Below are 16,589 nucleotides of genomic sequence, written 5' to 3' on the forward strand. Positions count from 1 at the left end.
TTATCAAGCTTCATGCGTATGAGTATGATCTATACCGTGTGAGTATGATCTATACCGTATGAGTATGATCTATACCATGTGATGTGTTTTATTGCTCATGAACTTCTTGTTTATGGAACTGGATCAATCCTTAGAAAGATTCTTAAATATAATGGCCATGTATGAATTTCTGGAAATATTTCTAAGAAGTTAAAAATCAGATCTTTCTGAAAATTGCTAACATAATGGTCATGTAATAAATATACTTAAACTTTCCTCAAAAACTGCAAATCAGAGCTTCCTGAAACTTGTTAGCAAGCTTCAAATGAGCATGCTTTACAGTGTGATGGGTTTTCACATCAATCACTCATCAACTTCTTGTTAACAGAAAGGGGGAATCATTACTGATGAAATATAAGGTCATTTGTTTTTCAGCTAGCTAGCTAATGAATATCATTGATTTATATAGGAAATACTGTCAGTTTATTATTTTTCATGTGATACCTGTGTTCATGGACTTCATGGGTATAGATAGACCACAAATTTAAATATCCAACGATTTTCCATAGGCTTGTATGCAGACTTTGGCAAAATCATGAAATCAAATATCCTTGAAAATGCAATTTTTCCTAAACCCACAAAAATTGGTTTCCCCGCAAAAATAACTGAATCCACAGTATATATATTCCAAATGTTTCTTAATGTTAAAAGAACTCAAAGTAAATAAAAATATGATCAAATTATTTCTATTTCACTTAGCTTGAAAGTTTTGATGAATTATATATTAAAAGTTAGAATGATTGATGTTTAATCTTGCATGCTTTACCTTGTTGTACTGTATAACAATTGCAGAAAACTGCACTTAAATCTGTGGGTTGATTTTAATAGTAATGTCATATTACATATTAATATTATTAAAGTACATGGAGGTTGCTACGATTTACATGTGGAAAAGGATCGACCATCGATTTTAGCTCAAAATACTTGTTGGCAGATTTTATTGAAAAATGCAGAATTATATCACCTGGATTAACATGAAAATTGAATTATTGTTATAATGTTGATTTATGGGAACAATACTTGAAAGGCTATATGTAATTGTGACTTGTTACAGAAAATAGTTGGAATCTTAGGGTAATTTAGGATTTCATCATTTGGCCTCAAATTGTTGAGTTCTAAATAAAATGATTAAAGGTGTACATACATTGATGTAAATACAACTAAAAGGAAATGTTGGATAAAGTTTTTGTCCAGGTTTTCTGAAGGAAAAGTCTGGTTATTAATTTGGTGAATATACATTGGAGGGGGGTGCTGACAGTTTCCATGCAATTACTTATGAACCATTCAACCAAATTTTGTCTTCAAATTTTAATATGTTGATACTGATGTTAGAATGGGGATCAATTTTAAATTGATGATTTTCACTTTTATTGTTCAGGAGTTTTTGTCCTTGATAGATTGGAAAATAGACAGAAGGTCAGACAAGCCTGATAGTGCCTTCAAAATACAGAAGACCTTGTTTGCTGTCAATTTGACAGCTCATTTCTTGTTATATTATGTTTTCTGGTAGTATTTTGATATTAAAGGAAAAATATCAATGAGAACAATTATGACTTGTTATAGCTTATGGAATTATCTATTGGTTCAGAAATGTTTGCTATATTTTTTTTATTATACAAAAATTTCTGCATTTCCAGTTATTAATCTGACTGAGTTCATAAAATTTTGGGAATATAACTGACAGAAGACTTTCTTTTAAATTTGAAGATTTTCATCATTCTAGATTCATTCAACTTTTATCTATTTTCCAGATTTGATACAATAACTATAAAGTCTGTTTTCTCTTAGTCATATTTTATACCATAACTTGTTTGCTTTCCTGGGTGTGTACGAAACATTTACTTTATATATTAAAGAAAAGAGTTATAAAAATTGATTTTCCTTTTGAAATTCAAGGAAAAGGAGGATTTTACAATTTCAGCGACTTAAGTTCATACACTTATAATGGAAAAGCTGTTTATTAAATCTTTATTTATGCACTTACTTAAACTTATTTGTCTACTTTTCTCTAAAAGAGCAAACAGAATTGCTCCAAGCCCTCAAATCATGTTCATCCAAAAAGTTGAATCTGTGATTTAAAAAAAAACCAAACAGATATAAATTAATTCTTTCATAGATACAAAGTTTGGTTTACGAGTTTACTTCTACCTGTAGAAACCTTATTACAAACAAGTTTTTAAGGTGATGTTGTTTATAGAGCCTGTAAATTTAGATACGATCCATGTAAATTTATTGATTCTTTGAATAAACTTATTCTTAAAGGTTATAATTAAACATATGTAACAAGATCTCTGAATATTGTCTTTATTGGCATCAACCTTTCACCACTGTCCTAGGTTTGAGAGAGGGTTGAACACTCACAAGCATGCTCAAACCTGCCACAGTCTTTATTTACATGGCCGAAGTCAGTACACTGTAATCTAATGTTTGTCATTGGTTCAGCTATCGTCCATTTAAAAATAAAGGAGATGTGGTATGATTGCCAATGAGACAGCTATCCACCAAAGTTCAAATGAAGTGGATGTAAGCAATTATAGGCAACCGCATGGCCTTCAACAATTTGAAAAACCCATACCGTATGGTCAGCTATAAAAGGTCCCAACATGAAAAATATGAAACAATTCAATTGAAAAAACTAACGGCCTAATTTATAACAAAACAATTTACGAAAAACAAATATGACAGACATGAACAAACGACAACCACTGAACTATAGGCCCTGATGTGGGACAGGCACATGAAGAATGTGGTGCGGTTAAACATGTTTATGAGGGCTCAACCCTCCTCCTAACCTGGAACAGTGGTTTAACAGTACAACATAAGAACAATGTTTGTTTATTGTTTTAAGCATATATCAGGCTTCTGAAATTGGATCATTTTCCCTTTTTTTTCACATTTTGTCACAGTCTCGGCTTGCTAATGCCCCATTAAGTGTTAACTCTGAAAGTATGATTTTCTAGCTGTTTTCACCTTAAAAATGGGAGTCAAGTAGGAATATATTTGAGCATTACATATAGAATCATTATTAAAATGATCGAGATATAATGTTTGGAAGAAATAAAAGATTATTAGTCAAGGTTATATAGTTCAAAAAGAAAATATCAAATACTTATATGAATAAAAAAATGTGGGGTACACATCAATGAGACAGCAACCTAACTACACAAAAATTACCCAAAAGATATCTAAAAGTGAGCATACAATTCTTTAACAACGGATAAGTACATACTACTGAGGATTTATTTATTTTCGTTGATAATGATTTTTCGTGGTTTGAGGAAAAATCATAATTTCGTGGTTTTGCCAAAGTATGAATTTAAGCCTTAAGAAAATTTGTAGATGTTGAACATTTGAATAGGTGGTTAACCTATACCCACGAAATCCACTAAAACTGTAACCAACGAAAAATAATGAATCCACAGTATGTCAAATTTAAAAGTCTTAACAGTTGTAAAATTTTTTTAAATTGCTTATCAGTAATTTCAGACAGACAAGGGGCCTTGGTGGCCAAGTGGTCTAAGTAGTTGAACTACTATATCACTAACCTGTCAACACTGAGGTTGTGAGGTCCTACACTTGACAGGTTCGTTCACTCAACTCCAATCTCAATTGACTAATATTGTCATCAGTTTTCAAACCAAAGTTTTGTTGTTTCTCTCTGACACTTTGTCTTCCTCCACCAATAAAAACTGAGCTCCACAAATAGCACAATAGTGTTGAAAGTGGCAATTAACACCAATCAATCAGACAGACAAATAGTTGATACAAAAAGATGTATAAAAATTCTCAATAAATATCACATCATCAAATTTTGTTTTTCATATTTTTCAGATTTCTGGTTGAAAGAGAAACACCTTACACTGGCACAAAATAATTTCCAAGATATTTGTGTTCCAGCATGACGACAGGGGCTGTAACTCCTGCTGACTCTGTCACATCACAGCAATGCATGGCCAACATTATGAATCCTTTCTAGGGTCTGGTCACTATTCCTCAGTCATGGGTAAATGTAAGTATTTTGGCATTTTTTTAAAGGGGTATAGACACTGTAACTGGACACTAAGCCTTCATATTTTTCTGGGTAAAAAATGTTGGAATGTTTATAACTTTATGATCTTCTCTCCTGTCTATTTAGCTCACCGTTCCGGAGGACTCTGTCAGCCCTGAAATTTTCAGATGAATCTAACAACCCAGCCACTTAATTGGTAATTTTAAGGAAATTTTGCAGATTTTTGTTATTTTCTTGAATACTATTAATGATAAAGATAAACTGTAAACAGCAAAAATGTTCAGCAAAGTAAGATCTACAATTAAGTTCAATGACCAAAATTGTCAATTGTCCCCTTAAGGAGTTATTGCCCTTTAAAATCAATTTTTCACAATTTGTTCATTTAGTTTGCTTACTTTAAAAAATCTTCTCCTTTGAAACTGCTGAATCAATTTCAGCCAAACTTGGGCTGAATGAGTTTCAGAGTATCTAGTATAAATTTTGTATTTTACTTTTCTTGTACGTCAAGAAACATAGCCACTATGGCTAAAATGAAACATAGGGGTAAAATGCATTTCTTTGATTTTGAAGACAATATGACAAATACAAAGAACATTTCAATGAAAGTTTTAAGCCATTCATTAATATATATTGAAAAGCAAAAATAATCATTGATGAAAGATTTAAGCAAAAAATTACAGGTGAGCGAGTCAGGCTCTTGAGAGCCTCTTGTTTTCCAAAAATATGGTTCCTGTTTTCAATTGTCTTCACTAGGTTTCTTTTATATGTTCAGGTCTGTCATCTTTTATGAAGGTTGTTAGTTCTCTCTTTGAACTCCGACTTCCTCCACCCCCAAAAAAAGTGGCTGCCCGCCAATACAACCTCGAATAGTATAATTCTCTATTTTTTTTACATTTTTGTCTCCCTTGAAAGATAGGAATTACTTACAGCAATTTTAAATATGCATATATACATATGTACATGAAATGATTTATCTTAAAATTGAGAAAGGAAACGGGGAATGTGTCAAAGAGACAACCCATGTCTTTTGGTCCTTCATAAGATAAAAATTAAAAGTTAAAAAATACACTTTTGAGAAACCGTGCCCTTTTTCTTAGATATTGTTTTTTATACATTTTGAATTATTTTGTTTCTACCTAGATTAAATCATCTGCCCTATTAATCAGTACTGGAACTTAATCATGTAAAAAGGAACCAACCAATAACAGATAGCAACTAAATAAGTATCTAGATGTTAATTAAAGACCAGTAACTGAAATTTTTTTGCCTGAAATAATTCTGTAACTTTTTTTTTCATTTGGACCTTTTATTTCCAACATAATTGTATGTTTTAATTACGTCAAAATTAACTTTTTTCATCACCTATAGAACTCAAAGTTATTGAATAAAAAATGCAAATGGTGACCTATAATTGTTAACTTCTATGTCATTTGGTCTCTGTTAAAGAGTTGCCTCATTGGCAATCATACCACATCTTCTTATTTTTATATGTTGGGTTTGCAAATAAGAATATAATTAATTGCACGCTGGTAAGTCTTAACTATATAAGAGATGACCCTTGAGTTTGAAAATTTTCTTTAGTCAGAATGACCCCATGAATTACTAACAGTCATGATCATGTTATCCCAAAATTTGTCCTGAACTTTTAATTCTACTTATTTATTTACTTAAATAGGTCTTAAGTTCAGAATATATATATGGATAAGGGGTAATGGTCGAGAGGTCACTATCGGTCAACATGTGGTTATATGACTACACTTTACCTGTGTAATTTGGAATTATGTATACAGTAGTCAGGTTTATGATATATCTTGACTGCATTTTCTACATTAATGGCCTATTCTGGATTTTTCCCAACAAATATCTTTGATTGATTATAATGAGTTTCTTAATAATACAAATATTGCATTTTCACACCCATTGTTCTTTCAAAGGTAGTCTGAATTTGTCACAAATTACATATTTCATATTAGAGCTATGCCATTTAATTGATATTTCAAAAGAACAATTCAGGTCAAGTTCTAATTTAGCCCATTTTTCTTTTTTTTTTGAGTGACTTCATTTTTCCAAATGACCATGATATATTTATGGCTTATACATCTCTTTCTAAGCCAACATCCTATGATTTAGAACTTATATACTATACTATAAACATGGTTGGTTCTTTGGCATACTATTATTAAACAAGTAGATGTTTTCTTTTGAAAAAAAAGGGGGGTGCTTATATGTGTTCTGAAGATCAACTATAATTCTCTGTCAATGGAAGTATGATAGCAAAGTAAAATATTTGTTAAAGTTTGGATGGGACTAAGGTACAATCACCAGAGGCAGATTTAGCGGAGTGGGGGCAAGGTGCCTGGCCCCCAACCCTTATGGAGCTACATTTATGGTTAATCCAGACTTTTTACCGGTTCTACACTAAACTTTGTCAAGTTTGGGGCCCACAGGCCCCCCTTTTTCAAAATCCTGGTTCCACGTCTGATCACCAAGCTAATAATGTATATATCTTTTCTTAAATCTTATTGAACTTACTATTTTGGTAAGATAAGAATCGTACAAAATATATATTAATGCCAGCAGAACCTTAGTTTCTAATAAGGAGTGAAATTTAAAGTATATTGCACCTATTAGTCATTTAGAATTGTCTGTATTAATTTATCTTGTTCATGTCAGTCCCTAGCAATATTATTTAGCTGTCCCTGTTTGCCCTGTTTTGAGCCTCTGTGCAAGCTACATAGCATGGAAGCCATGTTTTCCCCTTGACCTTCAACTCAAGGTTTATTATTTAGATTTGTACGACACATACACATGCAATCTTGAATTATTGATATCTTTACAAATAATACTTGACATTATTACAAAGTGACAAAAAATAAATGGTGGAATCATTTGACATTGGAAAGAATAGGGTGTAATATTGATCTATTAATTTATTCAGTGAAGGAGAGTGTGTAGACTATGTGGTCTTGTTTACAAGATATATATATATATATCTCTGTACATGTGACAGTGTACTTTTGTGCTGAATATCTGTAGGACATCTGATACTTTATATTTCATGTAAAAATTGTTGTTGAAGGATTATATATCTGTTTTAGATAAATATTTTGACATTGTGGTGAACAAAAATCTTTTATTTAATGCAATTTGGAATGTAAATTTATGAATATTGGCTTGTGAGCTGTGTCTTCTATGCTTGGCTGAATTCTGAATTATAGGTGGATTTTAAACATTAAAATCTGACATCAAGACAAACTGACAAAATGAAACATTTGAAGCGTGAATAATGTCCGAACGGTCATTTATCCGACATATCCTGTAATGTGTAAATCTGATAGAATGGTTTGGGTGGATGAACCAACACATTTGTCACAAAATAACGAAGAAGAATTAATTTATACAGATCTGGATAGTTTGAAAAATAGCGAAGAAAAAGGTAATGCCATGCTTCAAAATAAACTTGAATGTTATCAATACAATTTTGTATAAGTGTTAGCATAAATGACATGCCTGAAAAAGTAGGTACCATATATACAGATTTAGAAATAAATTGACCATAACAGACCTTGAATAGACCTTGAAGGTCTATTAATACTTGCATAAAGAATGTGAGGTGTGTTCCTTGAGTCGAAGGGTTTATATTTTTCCAGTTGTGTGCATGAGGTGCATAAATCTGTAAAACATATTAATAATATGTCCTACAGTGTGCAAGTAATGATGGGGCTATGGTGGGGGTTACTCATACAAATACACAGGAGAGTAAATGTGAGAACTGGAAGCTGACTGTTTGTACAAATTTGATAAAGAAAAAGCATGAAAGAAAAAGAAAAATATTAGATGATTTTTAGGGAAATTATAAATGAGGTGATACAAAAAAATAGGAATAGGCAGAACAAAATCATATCTAGAGCAGCTAGGATACATTAGGAAAGCAGAAATGTGATGTACGAATTACTTTCTCATAAACATGACTATCTGGATGGGGGGTCGCTCATTTCTTTACTCTTGTTTTTTAAGTCCATTTTCTCTTCTTTTTTTTGCCCATTATTCTCTATTTTTTATATTTTGCACTCAATTAATCTTTATTCTTAATTGTTTTAGCCTATTTTTCTTTATCCTTTTTTTTGTTTATTGGTCCTCTATTCTGCACTTTTTACCCATTATTGACTGTTCAGTATACCCCTTCAAGACCCTCAAACATATTCATCAAAGGTTAGTGTTGCTATAACTTATCATAACAGGAGACCCTCATGGGTAGTCAAGGTCAGTAAATCCCCCCCCCCCCCCCCCCCCTTAAGGGTAGTAGTACAAATGTAGTAACTTGTCCTCAGTTATTGAAAAAGTATCCCTATCCTGCTGGATCCTCTGAGATGATTTGAACCCTATATATATAACTACAACTATGTAATACACCTGCAGGCACTATTGTGACCTAAAATTACATGTTAACTATTTTAACTTTTGACTGTCTTGTTAATAATGTCTGGGAAATTATGCAATTTTAAGCCATAAATCATAAAAAGACAAGAACTTGCCACAAGAACTTGCCTAATAAAGAAAGAAAATAGACAAATCCAATTGATTGGTACATTGTAGGTGTTGTATTTTTTCTTTTGGGGAGTTTGATTAGATGACAAGAATTTTAAACACGTTTAATGTAGTTTACTTTAGGTACTTATAAGTCCCCATTTCAACATTCAATTGCAAGGATATTGACTGATAGATGCTTTTTTTCAACCTGTGTGAATGTTTTCACATGTTTGTAATGACAAGAGGAAATAAAAAAGATACACCTTATATGATATACGTAGAGGAAATATGTATTTAGGCTTGTGACGTTAACAGTTGTGCACTTAATTAAGCAAAGGAAATGCAAATTTCTGCAAAACCACATTTACTAACACAATTGTAGTAATTACCAGAACAGCCCCATCCTTATTTTTAATTTATTTATAATTTTTAAAAGTACAACATCTTAAAGATTTTTGTTAGCCTCATTCTGGATAATTATCAGGTACAGTATGAAGTAAAATAATCATTGACACAGGTTTTGTAGTACAACATGTAGTAAATTTCAGATTATATAATAAAGACAAAAACATTAAGGAAGTCTTTTTCAAATAAAAGGCAGAACTATTAAATATCCTTGGGCAGGTGACAGTGTTATTACATAACATTCATCCTAGTATTTTTTGGGGATTGTCATGAAGAAAAAGTTTAGATATTCAAACAAAACATCATTCTTATTTAAATAATCTCTGTATTTCCTAATTCTGCATTTTAGTTAGTAAAACAAGTAACAATGAGTAAACTGGCAGTGTTTTTTCAAAGATCTTTCTGAAGGTTATGAACGAATTTTATATATATAAAAAACCCTTGATATAGATCCTTAGGGAATTGAGATAAATGTAAAGTTGGTTAATTTTGTTTGGCTCAACCAACCAACAAGGCCACCATAGCTAGAAATTGAACATGGGGGTAAAACACCGATTACAGCATGAACTTTAAGTAATTCGCAATATAATGTAAAAATAAGGAGATGTGGTGTGATTTCTAATGAGAAACTATACATTAGAGACCAAAGGACCAATGGATTGCTTCAATGCAAATGTCTTGCGTTAAGGAATGAATTTATGAAAAAAAGAAATTTTTTTTTTTTTATAGATTCCTCTTTGAAAGAGCACTCAAAATAGGCAAATTTATACTGCTGATCCTACATGTCCTAGGTCATACATTAGGAAAAAGTAATAATTGTTTGTAAACACATAAATTGAAGCATTTTACGTAATAGTTAGTTCCAGATTTAACGCCTTCATGTGTATTAGATTGGCTAAATGTAATGTTATTGATAACTTTCTGTCATAGTAATACCATAAAAATCAATCCTAGTTAGCTTTTGCATCCTCTTTCTCTAATTGAAATAATAAAACATAATCGTTCAGGAAGAAAAGGAAAAGGTTATTCTGTAAACTGCCATTTGATTGGTTGTTTTGTAATGTACCAAGGATTAGCTGCTCAAAGTAGACTGAGAGAGAGAAGAGAATAGATTTAGGGAAAGTGTTAAGATATGTCAACAAATTATCTCTATGTGATTTTGATCACACACATAACCATAAATGAATTTGATTGATGATTGGTGTTTAATGCCACTTTCAACACTATTGTGCTATTTCGTGGTGGTCAGTTTTTATTGGTAGAGGAAGCCGGAGTGCCCGGAGAAAACCCCCCGACCTTCTGTAGGAAAACTGACAATCCTAGTCATTTAAGATTGGAGTCGAGTGCACCTGCCCTGTGCAGGATTCGAACCCACAACCTCAGTGTTGACAGGCTAGTGATACAGTAGTCCGACTACTAAGACCACTTGGCCACTGAGGCCCCTAAATGAATTTGAATATATACCATATATGAAGTTGGTATATAGAGCTAATTCAAACTAAATCAGATCATTCCTTTGTATTTGTGTTTGAAGTTACTGTGGATTCATTATTATTCCTTAGATACCAATTTTTTTGTGGATTTTGTGGATACAGGTGAACCAAGAATTTATAGGTTCAACGAAGTACAAATTTTGTTTAGGTTTATATGCAGTTTTTGGCAAAACAATGAAATCAAATATCCATGAAAATACAATATTTTCCTCAATCCATGAAAATTGAAAATGAATATTGGTACCCATGAAAATAAATGAATCCACAATAGATATAACAAACATGCATTGCAGAAACCATATTTGAATGCAAATTTTTACTAGTTAAAGTAAAACAGTTAAAAAATATAATGTTAAATTCTGGAACAGATGTAATCAAATACATTAAGAAAAGTACATATGCATGTCTGACTTGACATGCTTGAGGTCCATTAATAAATATATCAGCTATCCAGGACAAGAATCTTGATTGATAGTTGGTGTTTTTCATAATGTACCAGCTATAAGAATAGGTCATATATACTTTTAGGCAAATTTAGGACAAGGATGAAATAGAAACAAACCAGGTAAATCTCTCTATGACAGTTGTTAGGTTTGCAGGTGAAATCGACAGTGGCAGTGACTTCCAGTGGCCTTTCAATATGTGTCTACACTTTTTAACCTACAGAATCTCACCAAAAAATGTTCCCATTCAACTGGGATATGATTTCAATACAAATCAGTGACATCAGTTGTAAGTGCAAAACACAAAAAAAATCCAAATCTTAACAGCTGCGAATAGAGTACTGGATAGTGGCTCAGCGGGGTGAATTTGTCAACACTGCAAAAAAAAAATCTTAATTTTTTTTTTATTAAATTAATGTTTGTAGAAGGAATAAAGAAAAACTATAAAACTAGTTTTTTTATTGATTAAAAGAATTTTTGCTTGATTTTACAAAAAAAAGTTGAAGTGTGAATGAAAGATGGATATAACTTCAAAAGTGCTAAGTACCTCCGGAGGTGGAGAAGGGAGATCCGTTGGTTATCAATATTACACTTCTGTAAACAGTAATTATTGCTCAATTCGCAAGAGATATATATTGCATTTGATATTTCAACTTAAATATAAGCTGTCAAGACAATCATTAATAAATGATAGATTACATTGCATGTTATTTAAAGCTTTTAAATTTGCTGTGGTAATCAAGAAATGGAACCAATAAATTTTAAAAATCAACAAACATTGACACATCCAAAATTGACTTGAATATTAAAATAGGATGTTGTAGTGCACTAATTTATGATAATGATAAAAACAGAATGAAAATAGAAACATGCTATGTGAAAAGGTCATGGCCTTCATGTTCTAATTTTAGATTGTTTGGAATCTCATAGGGGTTCTGGACAGGAAATAGCTTCAGTGTTTCTGAAGAAGAAAAAATGAAGTTGTCAAAAGGACTCTCTTGTGAGGTGTTGGGGAGAAAGATTAAATTAATTGATAGTGGATTTAACATTTACATAAATGAGGGTCTGGAATGGGGATGGGGTCCTTCATTTCTGTATTCCTTATTTCTTTAGGTTTTTTTTCTCTATTCTTTATTTTTTCCAGACCCTCATAAATAGATTTTGTTGTAGGCTGCAATATCATAGATCTCAATCCTTCCAATTTTTACACAAGCATCCGTATGTACGTCCCAAAGCTGGTTTCCGTTCTCTAACTTTAGTTTGCCTCAACCAAATGTTATGAAACTTATACACAATGCTTATTATAATACAGATCAGGTTTGAAATAAGGTGGCATCACTCCTACCGTTCTTGAGTTATGTCCCTTTATGAACATAAAAATTGCTGAATTTTTCGTTTCCGTTCTCCAACTTTAGTTTACCTCAACCAAATGGTATGACACTTATACACAATGCTTATTACCACAGAATACAGATCAAGTTTGAAATTGGGTGGCGTCACTTTTACTGTTCTTGAGTTATGCCCCTTTATAAACATAAAAATTGCTTAATTTTTCGTTCTCTTAATTTTGCCTCAACCAACTGTTATGAAACTTATACACAATACTTATTACCACAAAACTCAGATCAAGTACAAATTAGGGTAGCGTCACTTTTATCGTTCTTCAGTTATATCCCTTTATAACTTTATTAGATATGCAAGTGGGGGCATCATCTGTGTCCCATGGACACATTCCCCATTTATTTTTATGGCCCCACAACAAAGTTGTTGGGGCCATATAGTTTTACCCTTGTCTGTCATTCCGTCATTCTGTCATTCCGTAACCAAACTTTTTTTCTAATCGCCTTCAGATAGTGGGCTGATTTTTGGAATGTGAGTTAACCTGTCTTGGTTTCCTAAATTTAAACCTAGCTTATTAAATTTATATATCTTATTCTGTGAAAAAAGGTATTTTAGGAAACTTAATTCATTGTCTTAACAAATACGACATACAAGCCAATGGAGAAAAAAATATTTTGTTGAACACTTACAGCAAATATTCTGTAAATACGTCCCTTCTTTGTCGATTTATAAATAAAATAATGGGATTCTTGTGAATATTCAATTTGTTGTTTCAACAAATTAACATTCGAGCCTGTATAAAAATTGTATTTTGTTTAATACTACAATACATCAACTATACCAACATGACCAATGAAATCAACCTAAATGAGTATCCCACAAATGATTTTAATTATCTAATATACATTGTACATATGTCCTTGATGCATTTAACTGCTGTAAATTCAGATTTTATTGGGATGTTTTAGTTAATGCGAAAAATGCCACAGTATCAGGTATGCAATAATAAATTTTTTCAATTGCATGAACAAGTCATTACATTTTTACCAGTAATCAGTGATGTATGCATTAATTTCTTAGTTTACAGTATTAGTTGATATAAGTCGTAATGCATTTTTGTCGAATTGGATTTTTTTTGTAATGTACTTCCCAACAGCTGTCTTTCGCATTGATTTGTAATTTGCATTAAGTAATATGTAGGTCAGATTAAAGGTATAAATGTATTTTGATGTCTTTCACTGAGTGTTACAATTTATTTTGAGGTTTTTGTCATAATGCTTTTTAAAAAATTTCGTTAGATTTATGTATGTATATGTTTTTTAAATGAAATGATCAAGACAATTGTAGACTCAAATAGCATACATTTATTTAAAGAATTCCCATCAGTAGTTGTATCAATAAAAGACTAACCAGTTGACCTTCATATTGACCTTAAATTTAATAGTATCTCAGATTTATAAGTTGATTTTTAGCAAATATACTATTTGAATTTGTCATAAAATATCCATTTACAAACATAAATATTGAAAACAATTTTGAAGAAGAAACTTTGATAACTTTTATAATGGAAGGCAGGTCTAGAAGTAAATTATTTCTATAGAACAGCAGTACTTTTCAAAATGCTGCATGCAATTAATGGATAGAGAAGCAGCAAAAGTTTTACTCCTGTATGAGATTCCACCATGAAATGTACTTCACAAATAGTTCAACAAATATGGTGTCTGGAGTTTTCTTCAAAACGTAGATGGGGCTCACAGGTTAAAAATTTTGACTGTGACCTATATTTAATGCTACAATGACTGATTCAGTTGATACTAACATTAATCTAAAAACATACTCATCAAAGATACCAGGCTTATTATTTTGTAGGCCAGACATGCAAACATGCGTCTACCAAAAGACTCATCAGAATCTAAGACAAATGACAAGTGACAAGTATCCTATATGTAGTAACTTTGATTATGGTCTTGAAGTTGATGAATTGATTTGACATTATTTCAGACATAGCATCCTGCACATGGACACTTTTTTCCATCCTGCACATGGACACTTTTTTCAAACATATTTAGGTAAAGAACATGGTACAACAGTGTTCTGAATTTGATCTGACTAAAGATGTCCCCCCAAACGACTGTATTATTGTTATGGCAATAATAGTATTTTTATTGGCTGCAGGTCAAACAGGTGATCTGGACTCGTGATGAGCTAGAAGGTAGTTCTTTTATTCATTGAGAAATATTGTATAAGCAGTTGCACTACATGTATTTGGTTTGTTTAAAAAGTTCATCAGAGCTATACTATATTACTATAATTAAAAGAGGGGCATCTGTGGCCGAGTGGTCTAAGTAGTCTTACTCGTGTATCACTAGCCTGTCAACACTGAGGTTGTAAGTTCGAAATCCGGCACTTGGCAGGTATGCTCGAATCTAATCTTAATTAAATAGGATTGCCATTTTTCCTACCGAAGGTCAGTGGTTCTCTACGGGCACTCCGGCTTCCTCCACCAATATAAACTTACTGCCAAGAAATAGCACAATAGTGTTGAAAGTGGTGTTAAACACCAATCAATCAATATAATTACTGGACTGCATCAAAAGTTCATTGTTGGATACACAATTGTATTTCAATAGATTTTACCAGTGCAAGAGAACCCCGTCTATAACTCATGGAATTGATAGTTTATCAATTGTAAGGAGATGGAATATTTTGTGAATATGAGTCCACAAAAAGTAGAAGCTGAAGTACATTATAATGTCCAACAAAATTCTTGTTCCAAATTCAACCATAGATTTACAGATATGTTTAATAGAGTAATCAGCAGGAAGGTCTGATGATTCATTTTGTGCAAATAGTAAATATTCATACGATCAGAAAATTACAACAAAACTTGCTATTTATTGCCCCAAAAGACTAATTGAATTAGTGTTTTTCCTACTTAGATTGACATGGAATCGTCAGTTCTGACCTAAAACTCACACTTCACTGGTTTTGATAAAACTATCTTCACAATTGTATGCTGATTTATTTATTGATAGTTGGTTGCTTTAGGTCAGCTGTTAAATATTTCTTGCTAAATGTATAGGCATTGTTCTTGATGCTTTATATTGTTTCTAATGAAAAAAATGCCTATGACTGTCCAGAATTTTTATGCGTCCGTACGTCCCAAAGTTGGTTTCCGTTCTCCAACTTTAGTTTGCCTCGACCAAATGTTATGAAACTTATACACAATATTTATTACTATTTAATACAGATCAAGTTCAAAATTGGGTAGCGTCACTTTTACCGTTCTTGAGTTATGCCCCTTTATAAACATAAAAATTGCTGAGTTTTTCATTTCCGTTCTCTAACTTTAGTTTGCCTCAACCAAATGTTATGATAAAAAAATCTTTTATGTATTCTGGACCATTCTTATGGAATAATTTGCCAATTCCGTTAAGAAATATTACAAATGTTAATTCTTTCAAATACAAAATAAAAGATCATTTATCATGTTTATTGAAATCAACCTGTTGAAAAAATATAAAATGTCATCATGTTTATTTTTTCATAACATTTTATCAAGTTGTATTGAACTTTATTATCATACTTGACTTTTTAAACTAATGTATGCAATGTATATGTTTGCATTTTGTTTATGATTTTTTTAATGATGAGGGCCTCAGGGAAGATTAGTTATATAGCTAACTGTGTAACCCTCTTAAAATAAAGTATTGTTGTTGTTGTTGTTTTTGTTGTAGACAATGCTTATTACTACATAATACAGATCAAGTTCAAATTTGGGTGGCGTCACTTTTACCGTTCTTGAGTTATGCCCCTTTATAAACATAAAAAATGCTGAATTTTTCGTTTCCTTTCTCTAACTTTAGTTTGCCTCAACCAAATGTTATGAAACTTATACACAATGCTTATTACTACATAATACAGATCAAATTCAAATTTGTGTGGCTTCACTTTTACCGTTCTTGAGTTGTGTTCCTTTATAAACATAAAAATTGCTGAATTTTTCGTTTCCGTTCTCTAACTTTAGTTTGCCTCAACCAAATGTTATGAAACTTATACACAATGCTTATTACCATAAAATACAGTCAAGTTTGAACTTTGGTGGTGTCACTTTTACCGTAGAAGAGTTATGTCTGTTTGCAAATGGAAAAATTGATGAATTTTTTTGTTTCTGTTCTGTTACTTTAGTTTGCCTCAACCAAATGTTATGAACAATACTTATTACCACAAAACTCAGATCAAGTACAAATTTGGGTAGCGTCACTTTTACCGTTCTTCAGTTATGTTCCTTGATAACTTTATATGATATGCAAGTGGAGGCATCATCTG

General features: G+C 31.7%; 1 protein-coding gene across 2 annotated transcripts in view; it reads left to right on the top strand.

Moving 5' to 3' along the window:
- Positions 1–16,589, top strand: part of LOC127730270 (ecdysone receptor-like) — a 124,086-nt gene that overhangs the window by 58,542 nt on the left and 48,955 nt on the right. Inside the window, exon 5 of one of the 2 annotated variants that reach the window (XM_052238573.1) lies at positions 3,871–4,048. In XM_052238573.1, the coding sequence (XP_052094533.1) occupies positions 3,985–4,048 (64 nt within the window). In that variant the 5' untranslated portion in view covers positions 3,871–3,984. Of the gene's footprint in view, positions 1–3,870; positions 4,049–6,818; positions 7,485–16,589 lie in introns of those variants that run through there. The other variant, XM_052238571.1, reaches the window with a different exon arrangement.

The sequence above is a fragment of the Mytilus californianus genome, unplaced genomic scaffold, assembly GCF_021869535.1.
Source record: "Mytilus californianus isolate M0D057914Y unplaced genomic scaffold, xbMytCali1.0.p SCAF_2, whole genome shotgun sequence".
Taxonomy (NCBI): domain Eukaryota; kingdom Metazoa; phylum Mollusca; class Bivalvia; order Mytilida; family Mytilidae; genus Mytilus; species Mytilus californianus.